At 41.4% G+C, this 14212-nt stretch overlaps 1 protein-coding gene across 4 annotated transcripts in view; it reads left to right on the forward strand.

The window, feature by feature from the left end:
* Window positions 1-14212, forward strand: part of sin3aa (SIN3 transcription regulator family member Aa) — a 125293-nt gene that overhangs the window by 91907 nt on the left and 19174 nt on the right. For all 4 annotated transcript variants that reach the window (XM_043680523.1, XM_043680527.1, XM_043680524.1 and 1 more), the window contains 2 exons: window positions 6959-7132; window positions 9543-9635. In XM_043680523.1, the coding sequence (XP_043536458.1) occupies window positions 6959-7132; window positions 9543-9635 (267 nt within the window). The remainder of the gene's footprint in view (window positions 1-6958; window positions 7133-9542; window positions 9636-14212) is intronic.

Raw genomic sequence — 14212 nt, forward strand, 5'->3', positions numbered from 1 at the left:
CTTTCCTAATAGGTACATCCACATACTGACTCAGACAATTTTCTTGTACACTGTTAACAAATTCCTCTACACTGTCTAAACCCTTAACACTATGGCGGGCCCAGTCTGTTTGGAAAGTTAAAATCTCCTACCATAACCACCCTATTATTCTTACAGATAGCTGAGATCTCCTTACAAATTTGTTTCTCAATTTCCCACTGACTATTAGGGGGTCTATAATACAATCCCAATAAGGTGGTCATCCCTTTCGTCTTTCTCGGTTCCACCCAAATAACTTCCCTGCATGTATTTCCGCGAATATCCTCCCTCAGTGTAGCTGTGATGCTGTCCCTTATCAAAAACGCCACTCTCCCTCCTCTCTTGCCTCCCCTTCTATCCTTCCTACAGAATTTGTATCCTGGAATGTTTAACTGCCAGTCCTGTCTATCCCTGAGCCATGTTTCTGTAGTTGCTATGATATTCCAGTCCCATGTTCCGAACCATGCCCTGAGTTCATCTGCCTTCCCTGTTAGGCCTTTTGCATAGAAATAAATGGAATTCAGTTTATCAGTCCTACCTTGTTTTCTGCTTTGTTCCTGCCTGTCCTGACTGTTTGACTAGCTTCTTTTCTCAAATATACCAGTCTCCGATGGATCTGTTTCCCTCAGTGTCTCCCTGGGTCCCACCACCTCCAGAAGAGATTCCAATGATCCAAAAATGTGAATCCTTCTTCCATATACCAGCTCTTCAGCCATGCATTCATCTGCTCTATCCACCTGTTCCACCCTCATTCGCTTGTAGCACCGGGAGTAATCCAGTTATTGTTACCCTGAAGGACCTCCTTTTTAAATTCTTGCCAAACTTTCTATATTCTTCCTTCAGAATCTCATCCTTTTCCCTTCATATGTCGTTAGTACCAATGTGTACAATTACCTCCTCCTGGTCCTCCTTCCCTTTGAGAACATTCTGCACCCTCTCTAAGACATCTTGATCCTGGCATCAGGGAGACAACACACCATTCTGATTTTTCGCTGCTGGCTGCAGAAACGTCTGTCTGTGCCCCTGACTAGAGAGTCCCCTATCACAAACGATCGCTTGCAACCTGATGTACCCATCGTTACATTAGAGCCAGTTTTAGAACATGGAACAGTACAGCACAGAACAGGCCCTTCAGCCCACGATGTTGTGCCAACCACTGATCCTCATGTATGCACCCTCAAATTTCTGTGACCATATGCATGTCCAGTAGTCTCTTAAATGTCCCCAATGACCTTGCTTCCACAACTGCTGCTGGCAAAGCATTCCATGCTCTCTCAACTCTCTGTGTAAAGAACCCACCTCTGACATCCCCTCTATACTTTCCTCCAACCAGCTTGAAACTATGACCCCTCGTGTTAGCCATTTCTGCCCTGGGAAATAGTCTCTGGCTATCGACTCTACCTATGCCTCTCATTATCTTGTATACCTCAATTAGGTCCCCTCTCCTCCTCCTTTTCTCCAATGATAAATGTCCGAGCTCAGTCAACCTCTCTCCGTAAGATAAGCCCTCCAGTCCAGGCTGCATCCTGGCAAACCTCCTCTGAACCCTCTCCAAAGCATCCACATCTTTCTTATAATAGGGCGACCAGAACTGGACACAGTATTCCAAGTGCGGTCTAACCAAAGTTTTATAGAGCTGCAACAAGATCTCACGACTCTTAAACTTTCAAATTTGACCTTCCAAAATGCATCACCTCCATTTATTCAGGTTGAACTCCATCTGCCACCTCCAGCCCATCTCTGCATCCTGTCAATGTCCCGCTGCAGCCTACAACAGCCCTCTATACTGTCGTCAACACCTCCAACCTTTGTGTCGTCTGCAAACTTGCTGACCCATCCTTCAATCCCATCATCCAAATCATTAATAAAACTTACAAACAGTAGAGGCCCAAGGACAGAGCCCTGTGGAACACCACTCACCACTGACTTCCAGGCAGAATATTTTCCTTCTACTACCACTCGCTGTCTTCTGTTGGCCAGCCAATTCTGTATCCAGACAGCTAAGTTCCCCTGTATTCCATTCCTCCTGACCTGAATGAGCCGACCATGGGGAACCTTATCAAATGCCTTGCTGAAGTCCATATACACCACATCCACAGCTCGCCCCTCATCAACGTTTCTAGTCACATCCTCAAAGAACTCGATAAGGTTTGTGAGGCATGACCTGCCCCTCACAAAGCCGTGTTGACTGCATTTAATCAAGCCATGCTCTTCCAGATGGTCATAAATCCTATCCCTCAGAATCCATTCTAACACCTTGCAGATGACAGACGTGAGACTTACTGGTCTGTAATTGCTGGGGATTTCCCTATTTCCCTTCTTGAAGAGAGGAATTACATTTGTCTCTCTCCAGTCCTCAAGTGCGACTCCAGTGGAGAGCAAAGATGCAAAGATCTTCGCAAGTGGCGAAGCAATTGCATTTCTCGTTTCCCAAAGCAGCCGAGGACAAATCTGGTCCGGGCCTGGCCACTTGTCAATCTTAATGTTTGACAAAATTTTCATCACATCAGCTTCCTCTATCTCTATCCATTCCAGCATGCACACCTGCTCTTCAAAGGTTTCAATCACTACAAAGTTCGTTTCTTTCGTAAAGACTGAAGCAAAAAACTCATTTAGGGCTTCCCCTACCTCCTCAGACTCCACACACAAATTCCCTATGCTATCCCTGATCGGCTCTACTCTTTCTTTGACTGTCTCAGAGGGACATATTTATTCATCACTTGTAACAACTGTTCCTTAAACAGTCTCCACATGTCTATAGTGCCTCTACCATGGAACAATTGCTCCCAGTCCATGCTTCCTAACTCATGTCTAATCGCATCATCGTTTCCTCTTCCCCAATTAAATATCCTAATCCTCTCCTTCTCCATAGCTATGTAGAATGTGAGGCAGTTGTGGTCACTATCACCAAAATGCTCTCCCACCACCAAGATCTGATACCTGCCCCGGCTCGTTTCTGAGCACCAAGTCTAGAATGGCCTCTCCCCTCGTCGGCCTGTCAATGTACTGAGGTAGGAAACCCTCCTGAACACACCTTACAAAAACAGCTCCATTCAAATCTTCTGCTCGAAGGAGGTTCCAATCAATATTGGGAAAGTTAAAGTCACCCATTACAACAACCCTACTACATGCACACTTTTCCCAAATCTGCCGACCTATGCTTTCTTAAATCTCCCTGCTGCTACTGGGGGGCCTGTAGTAAACCCCTAACGAGGTGACTGCTCCTTGCTGTTCCTAATTTCCACCCATACTGACTCGGTAGGCAGACCCTCCTTGACAATGGATGCTTCTGTAGCTGTGATACCCTCTCTGATTAGTCGTGTTACCTCTTTTTTCCACCCTTCCTATTCTTTTTAAAAGCTCTAAACCCTGGAACATCCAGCAACCATTCCTGCCCCTGAGAAACCCATGTCTCTGTTACTAGCTGGTCTACCTCTTGCTATTGCCTCATCTGCATCAACTCTCACCTCCGGTATACAGCTCAGGTTCCCACCCCCCTGCAATCCTAATTTAAACCCTCTTGAACTACTCGAGCAAACCTTCCACCCAGGACATTGGTCCCCTTCCAGTTCAGATGCAACCTGTCCTTCTTGTACAGGTCACACCTTCCCCAGAAGGCATCCCAATTATCTACATATCTGAAGCCCTCCCTCCTACACCAGCTGCGCAGCCAATTGTTAAGCTGCGCCCGCTCCCTGTTCCTCACCTCGCTATCTCGTGGCACTGTTCGTCCTGCTTTGCAGCTTCCATCCTAACTCCCTGAAATCACTTTTTATATCCTCAATCCTTTTCCTGGCTATATCATTAGTGCCAATATGTAACATGATTTCTGGCTGTTCACCCCCTTTTAGAACCTTATACACCCGATCGGGGACGTCCCAGACTCTGGCACCAGGGAGGCAACATACCTTCCGGGAATCCCAATCCTGACCACAAAATCTCCTGTCGATTCCCCTAACTATCAAGTCCCCTACCACGAGTACTTTTCTATTCTGCGCCCTTCCCTTCTTTCCCACAGTGTCAGGCTCAGTGCCAGAGAACTGACTGCTATGGCTTTCCTCTGGTAGGTCATCCCCCCCCCAGCAGTACCCAAAACGATATACTTATTGCTGAGGGGAATGTCCACAGGGGATCTCTGCACTGTTTGTCTGTCCCCTTTCCTCCCCCTGACTGTAACCCATCTATCCTTGTCCTGAACCTTAGGAGTGGCCAACTCCCGGTAACTCCTCTCAATTACTCCCTCAGCTTCCCGAATGATCCGTAGTTCATCCAGCTCCAGCTCCAATTCCCTAACACGGTTTTCAAGGAGCTAGAGTTGGATACACTTCCCACCCTTCCTATTCTTTTTAAATGCTCTAAACCCTGGAACATCCAGCAACCATTCCTGCCACTGAGAAACCAATGTCTCTGTTATGGCCACAACATCATAGCATCAGGTACTGATCCATGCTCTAAGTTCATCACTTTTATTCCTGATACTCCTTGCGTTAAAGCAAACACACTTTAACTGATCCCTTGTGCCATGTCTCCCACCTGCCACATTCTGCAGGAGGAGCAAGCAACTGCCCTAGCATCCATACCCAACTTATCTGAACTCCCACTCAGTACTAAAGTAGAAAGCTTAGTTCAAGTTGCTATAAAATTAATAACAAACTTATATTCAATAGAGGAAGTTTAGAATGAACCTTACCTTATTAACTAGGTTAGAGGAGGAGGGCTGGTGGGAGACACTACACTTGTAGAGTCTCGGGTTTAGCCGTCTTGCTGATATATATGGTACCAGAAACTTGCCTGTTCATGCTACATTCCCCTGAAAGTCCATCATCCCCTACATTTTCCAAAACAGCATACTTGTTTGAAATGGGAATAGCTACAGAAGACTCCTGCCTTTCTTGGAGTTAACCCATCTACCTGACAATAAGCAGTGCAAAACAGCATTCTGTCTCAAAGATGGCATTGTAGAAAGTGCCCTTTGCTCCTGCTCCTACTCCTGCTAGGCCCCATCCTCCACCTCAATTTCTCAGCCCCTCATCAGCGAAAGGTGCCGTGATGATGACATGACTGTGTATGGAGTGCACTGACACCATTGCATGGTTGCATATGTCCTGCAGCCTGGCCAATTGCGCATAAATGGTGACAATTTTTATGTAATGGATAAGCACTCTGTCTGTTTTCAAATTAAAGGATGTAAATCTTGATGCTACCTGGAGCTCTTTCATTAAGTCAGCTAATGTTGGTACTGGGTAGTGATTCCTTGGGAATATTGAAATCTTATGACCTCACACAGTATAACTATAGGATGCTCAGTTGTGGTTTTGGCTTGTGTGAAGGAAAATGACCAGCAAAGCAAATAATTTTTCCTCATACTGGTATTGTTTTGATAAGAGGCTGCTGTGAATCAGGTCATTCTCAAGACTTCTTTACCTGTCTGTTCCTGATCCCAGTCATGCAGTGAGACAAGCCAATGGTTCCACAGCAGTATGCCAGAAGCCTTGGCACAGACAGTTTGACTGTCCTCTATCCTCCATCAACAGTTGAATTTTCTGAAATTACCTTTAAACAAACCTGCTGGTTGTTTGTGTTTTATACATCAATATCTGTATGTTGAATTAGGGAGCAAAAGACTTTCAGAGGTTCACAAAGATTTTATTGTATGTTGTAGTATAGTACACCTTCTAAGCCCTCTCACTGTCTATAAGCAATATTCCACTGGAGAAGAGCTCAGCTCTAGATATTTTCGAATAAACTGTTGAGAGACATTATTACACACATCTGGAGCAGGTGGGGGTCTTGAACAAGAGGCAGGGACACTAGCAGTGCCCCACCAGAAGCTCCCAAGAATTCAACTGTAGAATTTCTTAATCAAACTATGACACATGTCTGGAAAAGGCAGGTCTTGAACCCAGGCCTCCTGGCTCTGAGGTCGGAAGAATTCAACCTTGAAGTGCAATTCTTTTTCCAGTCGACCAGTTAAGGGATATTATTATACACCTCTGGATCATGTGGGAATTGAACACAGGCTTCCTGACCCAGAAGTAGGGACAGTGCCACACTGCCTCAAGAGCCCCTGAACCCTCGATTGCAAAAGTGCAAAAAGCAGCAATGAGCATAATCTGCTGTCAATTAACTCTTGAGCTGATCTATCTGACCCTTAAAGGGATTTACGTTTCCAACTCTTTGACAGTATGATATGTGTGCTGTGATGAGTGTTGCCAAATATACTTGTTTACAGTCTTTTTTACAACATATTATTTGATTGATTAATGTTCATTATTCAAACAAAAGTGCTAAGATCCATCCTCCTTTTATCAGTTTATTTTACTGTTTAAAGGAGAAAATACAATCTCACAATTTTGTAAGCTTCCTGAAAGTGTTCATTTTACTGGGGTATCTGTAAGAACAGGATGGATAAACCCCAAAAGGAGCTTCTATACTAGAAGGTTGATTATGCCCTATGGTCTGTCCTGTTTTGCAATTCTTTTAAAACGATAGATGGAAACTGGGATTGGGAGGAAAAGTTTTATTATTTGCAATCGGTTGCTGTGGTTTAACATTTTCAGTTATTAATCATTGAAACTAAGGACATAAATCAGTCCTTGAGTGTTCTAACTGATGAATCCCATCTGAAAGGTTGAGAGTGACATGGGTCTTCTTTGTGCATACTGACCTGATTTCTGCTCCAGGATTCCCTTTAATAGTATGGCTGAGATTGGGAATGGGGAATGGCGAAGTTGCATGTATAAACATATGCCCCACTCAGTGTATTTGTGCCATGGTGCCACCAGTTAACATTTTATTAACCTTTCTGGAATTAGTTTCTGTCTTGACTTGTACTGAGATCAGGAATATTGCCCACCTAGCCCAAAACACAGCCTCAAATCTAACGGTCACTTTGAATCATTAAGCTAACACTGCTTTTTTGTGCTTTTGTTCTTTACAGTTGCAGCACATTGTGAGTGATGAAATTTGTATACAGGTTACTGATCTGTACCTAGCAGAAAGTAGTAACTGTGCCACAGGAGGTCCCTTGGCAACCATTTCCTCCCGAGTTGTTATCGAAAGCAACTACCAGCGCAAGGCTGAACAGCTCATGTCAGATGAGAACTGTTTTAAGGTAAGTGTCTGTTCAAATACAGATTCACCATTGGCATAAATCCTGTTTAAATTACGTTTGATGAAATTATGGCCAGAATGTCTTCTGCAGAAATAAACACAGTGGAATCAGTATGGTGTAATATGGCTTCACTTTTACTCAGTTACTGTGGAAGATGTAGGTTTATCATATGATGGAATCCCGTCAAACTCTCTCATTGCTGAGAAAAATTTTGTCGAAGCCTTTCCTCTTGCATTCATCAGTACATTTACAAGAATTCCTGCATGGAGAGGAACACTGTTTTACATTGTGTACGAGAGTGCCAGTTCATTGGCAAGTGGGCTTGAAAGGTGAAGACTGCAAGATGAAAAAATTTGACAAAGATATGTCTTTTCTTTCAGCAACATTTGAGTTCTGTGCTACCAAACAACTAATTATAATGCTTATCTTGACTTGGTTCTTTTGAATGTAGTTCAGTGCTACAGTTGTGACATTAAAATTGCACCTGATATTATTTGTTTAAATTGTGTTCCAAATTTGGTATTTCGTTTGGAGCCCTATGTTAATGGTGGCTTCAAATCCAGAAAAAAACAGTTAATTAAATCTAAGAATTTGTATCAAAGTCGTGAGAGGGTGACCACAGAAAAAGAAAGATAATATGATATAATGGAGTCTGTTAAGAGTCTGTATTGTGCATTTGCATTGATACATATAAATTTTAAACCGTTCACACATTTGGGATTTGGAATGCATATCTGATGATATCTCCTGCTCCCCATTGTAAATGTGCATGATGGATCAATTGTTATTGCAAATTCACCTGTAAACTGGTAGGCATAGCTGCAGGCCTCTTCAGTTGTCAGTTCCCTTCTCTCAAAATTGTAGAACTTTGCAGCACACAAAAAACCCATGTGGCTTGTTGTCTCCCGATTGGCTAACTATCTGGGCATTGAGACAATGGTTAGTTGGTTTTGACTTGTGAAATGCAAGTCAGTATAAAGATCTGAACTATTAATGAAGCCGGTCAGACTCTAACACTCAATGTATACTTATACACTAACTGCAGTGAATCATTGTGACAGTGGAAGCATGCCCTCAATTGGTTTTCCATTTTGTTCCTATTTTGCATGCCTTAACTTACTTGTTTATTGCTGATAATCTTAAATCGATGTCCTCTACTTATAAAATTATCCACATCCTGCCACCTGACGTACTCTTGCCCTAGTTAAATTATGGAAACTTAAGTTTGAACATTCCAGCCAGATTTCCTCCTAAATTCCTTTGGTCTGTTTTCTCTAGTCTCTTTGTACCTGCAATCTTGTATTCATGGTATTACTTTATTGAACTTGTATTGAACTTTACATGGCATCATTTGTAAAGAAGAACACCCAAGGCTAGACACAATATTCTATTTGCCCACTCAATGATTTGTATCAATGCTTTAACTTTTTTTTAATTGTGTGCCTAGTTATACAACCTGGGGTCGCATATGTTAATCTTTTTTAACATCATTATCTTCATGTACATAATTTCAAAGATTTTTGAAGTTGAAGCTGTGTCCAATCAATTCCTACTCCTTTCTAATATGTACCATTTTAGTGTATCTGTTACGTTTTAGGATTTCTTAATATTGAGAAAGTTGGTTATGTTTAGGGTTGCAGTTTAAAGTAATTTGTCTTATTACACAGGTTTTTATTGAAAGGAGATTGAGGACAAAAATTGGTACTTTAGATGCTGCAGATTTTGAAGTTGTTTCCCCAAAGACAATACTTTAGCTTATTCAGGAATTGGTAAACACACGCTTCCATTGTACTGAAAGGGAATTGATCTTGGGTATTCCCTTGCTTTGGACTCTGGCAGATAAAGAGAAACATCATATTTTTAAAGGAAGCTGTAAAGACAAAGCTTTCACTCCAATCCGAAGATTAGAGTACAGATGGGTAGTTTGGCATTTTAAGTCACGCAAAGCTGGTCTGAAATCGACAGAAGAGTGTCAGTGAATAAATTATTTTTCCACCCTGAAGCTTGTTTTTAATCTTTTTAATTTGTACCTTCCTTTAGTTTCAACACGCATTTTGTAAAAAAGAAAGTACTGAAAAATAATGCAAGATGATTTGGTGGGAATATGTGATGTGGGGCAACAGGCATAGGGATAGCTTGAAATGTTTTTTCTATATATTTTAAAGCAACGTGTTCAGAAATGTAATGACAATACTCTAGAGTAAGTGGAACTTGAACCAACCCTTCTGGCACTACCACTGCCCAGCAAGAGGCCTGCAGTGTCTTTATATACTTAATGAAGTAATGGCTTAATAAAATTTTGTTAAGCCACAATATGAGCCAATAGTTGATTATAATACTTAATGTATAAACAAATATTAGTTATATTTTATAGCCATTCACATTTATTATTTATCTTCTTCCTCTCCAGCTTACGTTCATTCACAGCCGAGAGCAAGTATCATTAACCATTGACCTATTGGATACTGAAGAGGAAAACTCAGACGACCCTGTGGAAGCAGAGGTGCGCTTGACAAACTGAAGTTGAGATTGATGAATGATATGAGGTTACTCCCAGTCAAGAGTTTAAAATTCCTGGGATCCTGTCTACACAATAGTGTAGTTTTACTTCGCCAGAAACACCTAGACTTGGAGAAACAAGAAGATTCAATTATAAATTCCATGTATGATTAAAACTTTTCTTTCTCCAAATTGTACATATAAGTACAAAGGGAATACACAGATTTTCCTCCACATAATACTGTGGTTCCCTTTTTTTGCACTCTTATCTTCATTACAGCCTGTGCTTGTTTTAGTTTACTGAACTTCAAGTATTTCATCTCAGCAATATACCCATCCCATGTCGCAGAAAGATGTGATTGATACAGTGTTCCTGTGCACTGATTTGCACATTGTCAGAAAGATGAGACTTTCTTAAATAGAATTGGCTGCCAAGCAGAATGGGGTATGAGCATCTTTCGATGATACTTAACTGTTATTTGTTAATATAGTTAGTGTCCTCCTCATTTATCCAGAAGTAGGCAAAACTTTTATTGTTTATCCCTAATTTCCCTGAAGAAGGTCGTGATGAACTGCCTTTTAAATTGTTGCAATCCATGGTGGGTAGATATAGTCACAGCACCCCTCGGGAGGAGTTCGAAGGTTTTGGCCTAGTGACAGTTAAGGAGCAGTGATATTGTTCAAAGTCAGGATGGTGCATATGGAGAGGAACCTGCAGGTGGTGATCCTCGCATGCATTGAGTGTCCTCATTATAGGGTTGTCGAGGTTGGGAGTTTGGAAGCTTCTGTCAAAGGAGCTATGATGTGTCCCTATGGTTCATCTTGTAGGTGGTACACATTGCTCCAACGGTGCATTGGTGATGGAGGGAGTGAATGTTGAAGGTGGTTGACAGTTTGCCAATCAAAAGGGTTGCTTTGACCTGAATGATGTCAACTTCAGGTGTTGCTGGAACTGCACTCATCCAGGCAAGTGGAGAATATTCCATCAACTGTAATTGGTGGGAAGGAGACAGGAGGTGCTTTACTTACTGCAGAATTCCCAGCCTCTTAATTACTCTTGTCGTTAGAGTATTTCTATGGTTAGTCAAGTTTCTGGTCAATGGTAATGCCCAGGGTATTAGAAATTGGGGATTCAGTGATGATAATGCAATTGCACTTCAAGGAGGAGATGGTTAGATGTGTTCTGGTTCTTGAGTGGTGCAAAAGTTACGTGCCACTTATCAGCCCAAGCCTGGAAGAGTGCATACATGTCATAGAATTTCACTAAATGCCAGGAATTGTGGAATGCTGAAAATTTAATTCCATGGGTTTTTGAGCCTTACCTTTATTCTCACTTCAACGTGTAGGATCCATGAACATGGAGTAACACGTAGGGTGCAAGGACAGATCAGTTTTGTGTCCCCATCATTAACTTCTATCAAACATTGTGAGAGTTAGAAAGGATTATGCAACTAAGTATTTGAACTTATGTAGCACTTTCTTGCAACTCCCAGAAACATCTCAAAGTGCTTTACATACATTAAATTAGAAGGACAGTGACTTGAAGTGCAGCAACTGTTCTGCACATAGCACAATGCCTCAAACAGCAGTGACTTAATAACTGGCCAATCAGTTTGTCATGATGTTGGATGATGAAAGAAGTTGGTCACTAAAAGAATACTCTCTACATACCTTCAAGTGTACTATGCAATTTTTTTTTTAAACATTCTTATGAACCGTTGGAACTGGATGTTTACTGTCTCACCTGAGTTGGTACTGCCTCAGTGTTCTACTTAGTTTTAGATATGACCAAGTTCCAGGTTAATGTTTGAACTAAGCTGATGGGAGTTGAGATGCAGCTAGATGAATCAACTTGAGAGCAAATTTATCTCATTTGGAAGTACATTTATGCTGAAGTTTTACACACCTCATCTTTTTCATTGAGAGGAGTTATGGTTTACAAATAGTGCTCATCAGTTAGATGGACAAAACCAACGTGCCGTCATTGCTTTAGAAAGCTGTCTTTTCTCCTTTGAAAGTATAACATGAGAAAAACCTTACATGTGGTAAGTTAGAAAATTTATCTTGTGTTGCTCCTTTATTAATTTACCCTTTGAATTACATGATACGAACAGGACTTCATTTGCTGCCACTACTGGTTTCCCAGGGTGGATAATAGTGAGCTTTCTTCAACCACTACCAGCTTGGTGATGAAGCTGCTAAAGAGAAAATTCTAGAATATTAATGCAGCAATGACAAAAGAACACCAGTAATATCCAGGTTAGGATGTTGTGTCACTTTGAGGAGAACCTTGAGATAGTGATCTCAGATTTTATGCTTGATCCTTCATTGTAGTTGAGAGCTATGCTATCAAATACCCTGGATGATATAGTGAACTGTATCCTGCAGGTTAAACATACTGCAGGAACAGCACATTCACTGGATGTAGAGAATATCAAATTTCATAGCAGAAGAATTAAGCAGACTGCATTGGTTGGGATAATATCAAGCTTCTTGACTGCTATGGCTGTGTCCATTTGAAGCAGATAATGAATATTCTATTATTTACTTAAGCAAACTACATTTAGAGAGTTTTTTTTTAGGGGACAGGCAGTAAACTCACTTTGTAGCTATGATGCTGATCTGGCTGGTCCAGTTAAGCTTATCACCCGTGTTAACCTTCATGATTTTGCTGGTGAGGGTATTGTCATGGTGGTGCTATTGAAGATCATTGAAGATGGTCATTATCTAGCAGTTGGAAGGCCATCCATTTGTTATCTGTAACCTGGTTGTTATGCAGATCCTGATTGAAAAGGTCTGCTTCGTTATGAGAGGTGCTGTAAGAGCTGAATGCTGAATTTGCAGATAACCCCATTTCTAGCTTTTATGGAAGTGTGTCCATTCATAAAACAGCTGAATATGGTTGGACCAAGGATGCTTCATTAAGAAACACTGGTATCCTTGGCTTCCAACAACTTCAGTATCATCTTTTGTGTCAGGTATAACTTTAGCCACTGAAGGCTTTTTTTTCTTTAACCATACTTATACCAAAATAACCCAAGTTTCATCAGTGATCATTTGTGCTGTAGTTTGTTGAATGGTGCTTGAATATTGAGCATGGCAATACTTCACCTCTGTTCTACCATTGGTTCTTAATCCTACAGTCAGTTCTTCTGTAACACAATGTATTCCTATGCAATCCGTGTTTTCAAAAAATTGCACTTTAGAAACAGCACTTAGTGTTTGAGCTGTAATTGCATTTTAAAAGTTCATGGTGTAGAAATAGTGCCCCATATTCATCAACCACATTACAGCAAATTCATGTTGACAAAACCTGGTTATAACAAAATGACCTGTGTGTCTTAGTTGTTGGTATAATGAGATCTGCAGCCATTTGATTATCACTTCAAAGTTTGTGCGAAGATTTGTAGCTCGGGTGCTCGTTGTTGTGGTTCTGTTCGCCGAGCTGGAAGTTTTTGTTGCAAATGTTTCGTCCCCTGGCTAGGCGACATCATCAGTGCTTGGGAGCCTCCTGCGAAGCGCTTCTTTGATGTTTCCTCCGGTGTTTATAGTGGTCTGTCCCTGCCGCTTCCGGTTGTCAGTTTCAGCTGTCCGCTGTAGTGGTTGGTATATTGGTATATTTGATTATCACGGAATGAAATGTGAATGTTTGTGGAAAGGGTATTGGTGAGTTGGTGTTAACTGATGACATTATTCCATCCATTAGTTTTGATGAGAAAAAGGCTAAAACGGTAGTAATAGATTAGGTTAGATTTATCCTGTTTTTTTCTGAATGGGATGCACCTGTTAAATCTCACACATGAGTTGGTAGGGGTTTGACTTATAGGTTCTCATAAAAGCAATGGTATCATTCCTACCCTGCGGACAATAAAGCCTGGTTTCAAGCCTAACCTGCTCTGGAGATGTGTAAAGAAGTCTCTGAACATGTTTATTAGAAAATATATAAAGGTTTGTCTTCTCTGTATTGGAACAGCTAGGCTATGTGAGCATTTCGCTCTGGTACATGCATACTCAGTTGAACAGCTGGTTTACTATTGAGGCTCATTGTCTTAACTGTGTCCAGTACACTCAGATTTATCTCCGTATTCAAACAATGATCTGAATTGGCATTTATGATATTGGGGACCTCACATTGGCCCATTAGGAATTGCTTACTGTGCATAAAGACACTCTCAAGTCCTTAAGCTTTTTTACATTCATTTCCTTGACTCCAATGATAGGATGTTTACTGAATCTTCTCCTGTTGTTTGTTACCTGGTAGTCCTCAACCTTGCTTGACTGGATGTGTTAAAGCTTATAGCACTGTGCTATAGTGCTTTGCTCTGTTGTTTCTGCATTTACTTGCCCCTGATTTTATCTTGTGCTTTTGGTGTTCGACATGCAGATAGTAGTTTCACCAAATACGTCATTCACGTATGTGCTTGGTGCTGCTCTTGGCACGCCTTTACACTCTCCATACTGTCACTGAGCTTGATGACTGTCCAGGTAAGGGATGTGCTGACCTATGAAGCCATGCTTTATGGTGATATGCAATTATGTTATGATTATATTGCAGTCATGGTTCATAGAGCCTTATAGATT

Source organism: Chiloscyllium plagiosum, chromosome 40, assembly GCF_004010195.1.
Source record: "Chiloscyllium plagiosum isolate BGI_BamShark_2017 chromosome 40, ASM401019v2, whole genome shotgun sequence".
Lineage (NCBI taxonomy): Eukaryota > Metazoa > Chordata > Chondrichthyes > Orectolobiformes > Hemiscylliidae > Chiloscyllium > Chiloscyllium plagiosum.